This window comes from Seriola lalandi, unplaced genomic scaffold, assembly GCF_002814215.2.
Source record: "Seriola lalandi dorsalis isolate HSWRI2012SDOR001 ecotype SW California unplaced genomic scaffold, Sedor1 jcf7180002054305, whole genome shotgun sequence".
NCBI classification, from domain to species: domain Eukaryota; kingdom Metazoa; phylum Chordata; class Actinopteri; order Carangiformes; family Carangidae; genus Seriola; species Seriola lalandi.
In genome coordinates, this window is record NW_019524858.1 from 47,908 (window position 1) to 49,699 (window position 1,792).

At 41.0% G+C, this 1,792-nt stretch overlaps 2 protein-coding genes across 6 annotated transcripts in view; one reads left to right on the top strand and one right to left on the bottom strand.

Annotated features, from left to right (window-relative positions):
* The window catches only part of lipf (lipase F, gastric type), a 6,552-nt gene extending 6,297 nt beyond the window's left edge, over window positions 1–255 (bottom strand). The window contains exon 1 of one of the 2 annotated variants that reach the window (XM_023406380.2): window positions 109–255. The gene's annotated coding sequence lies outside the window, so the exon portion shown is untranslated. The remainder of the gene's footprint in view (window positions 1–108) is intronic. The other variant, XM_087174031.1, reaches the window with a different exon arrangement.
* Window positions 256–1,028: 773 nt separating this feature from the next.
* rnls (renalase, FAD-dependent amine oxidase) overlaps window positions 1,029–1,792 on the top strand; it is a 5,072-nt gene continuing 4,308 nt past the window's right edge. For 3 of the 4 annotated variants that reach the window (XM_023406363.2, XM_087174033.1, XM_087174034.1), the window contains exon 1: window positions 1,029–1,279. In XM_023406363.2, coding sequence (XP_023262131.1) covers window positions 1,162–1,279 — 118 coding nt within the window. In that variant the 5' untranslated portion in view covers window positions 1,029–1,161. The remainder of the gene's footprint in view (window positions 1,280–1,792) is intronic. The other variant, XM_023406362.2, reaches the window with a different exon arrangement.

Genomic DNA, 1,792 nt, shown 5'->3' on the forward strand with positions numbered 1-1,792 from the left:
GCCTTTTCTCTGAGGGACAGTGAACGTTACTTCTACTCCTGTTTAAAAGTCCGAGTTAATGACTCGATAATAAAGTTAATAACACGTTAATAATGTCAGTAAACTCACCTTACCACGCGCTCTGATGATCTCTGACTGAGCTGCTTCAACTAACCGACTTCTTTTCTGGATGTAAGGAAGAAAGCGGTTGTGACGTCAGAGGGAGACCCTCTCTGTGATTGGTCAAAGACGGGCCTCAGATTATTAACCCTCTGTTTTCTGGGCCAATAACCTTGAACGCCAAGATTTCCAATCGATATTTCCGACCTGATCAAATCATCAGAGACCGGAAATGATCCGGGAGGGAACAAACGACAAATTAGCTAACTCGGTCCAAAATAAATCAGAAAACAGTAAAATAATCTGAATTCGATGATCTTCAGGAACTATAATACAAACTAACAGAGGCCATATTTAAAGGTTTGTTTGATTATTTTATGATTATTTTCCTGTAAAGTTTCCAAAAGGAAATCCTTCAAAGTAAAAGCACAGCCTGTCACAGAATAGGAAACTGTTAAACTGAAACAATCTCCTCACACAACACATGTACAATCTGATTTATAACCACATAGAAAAACATAGAAAACTTACTCCATTGTAATAACTTTAGAGGGCTACAGACTATACCATGTCTGATGTTTGTCTCTGAAATGAGGTGAAGCAGAAGTATAAAAGTATAAAGTACAATAAAACTGAAACACATTAAATATACTGAAAAAGAATCAGAACTATATAATAATCAATAAACCATAACAAGTGTAGAAAAGAAGAAAGGGAGGAAGTGTTTTAACTTTGACGTGTTAAAGTTTATTTGGTTTATTTTACTATAAATGTGTCCCTTTTATCTAAACTGACGTTATTCTTCCCGTTACTTCACTTATTTGGAAAAGATAAGACATTTATTTTGAAAATCTCAGTCGGATATCCCGTGGGTATCGCGGTTATCTTGACACCGTTCGGACTCCGGGATAGTTTTTTTTGGTCCGTCCCCTTTCAGCTGTTTTGTAACACTGGAGGCGGATTTAACTCCTACGGCTCCGGACCCAAATACATGAAGGGCTGGAACGGTTAGACCCGGGTCAGTCGGTTGAGTTAGCCCGCCTGCTGCGGTTCCGTGCTGAGATGTCCAGGGTTCTGATCGTCGGAGCCGGGCTGACAGGCAGCCTGTGCGCATGTCTGCTGAGGAGAGAGCTGCAGAGCAAAGTTCAGATAGTGGTGTGGGACAAAGCGAGGGGCTCGGGTGAGTGTCACCGTCACATCTCCCTTCAGAAATCATTGGACTTTACTTCCCGGGCTCACAGCCTCTCACGGTCACACTAGGACATGACCGGGAACGGTTCTTCATCAGCAGACTCTTCTGCTAAATTGGGCTTTGAAACGATCCGTGAAACTCACCTTATTTCAATAAAATGTCATCTGACTTTTACTGGTACGCTGCGGTGTCTCAGTGACCTCGAGGTCAGAGGCAGACCCGTCGCCAGACTCAGTCTTAAGGGCGGCATAAGAAATGCATGGGAGGGCACAATTATTATTAACCTGCAGTACGTATATTTTTAATAATCCTATACTGTATTCGCACATCATGTAATCATCACGTTAAACATAACCAACAGCAAAATGACCAGGTATATCCGACAACATCAGTCCTCATAGTTTAAAGCAAAACATTACATAGAAGCGACGTTATGAATATCCATAAAACACTGAAATATATAACATATTAGATGTAACACCAGAAGCATCTCTCAAACAT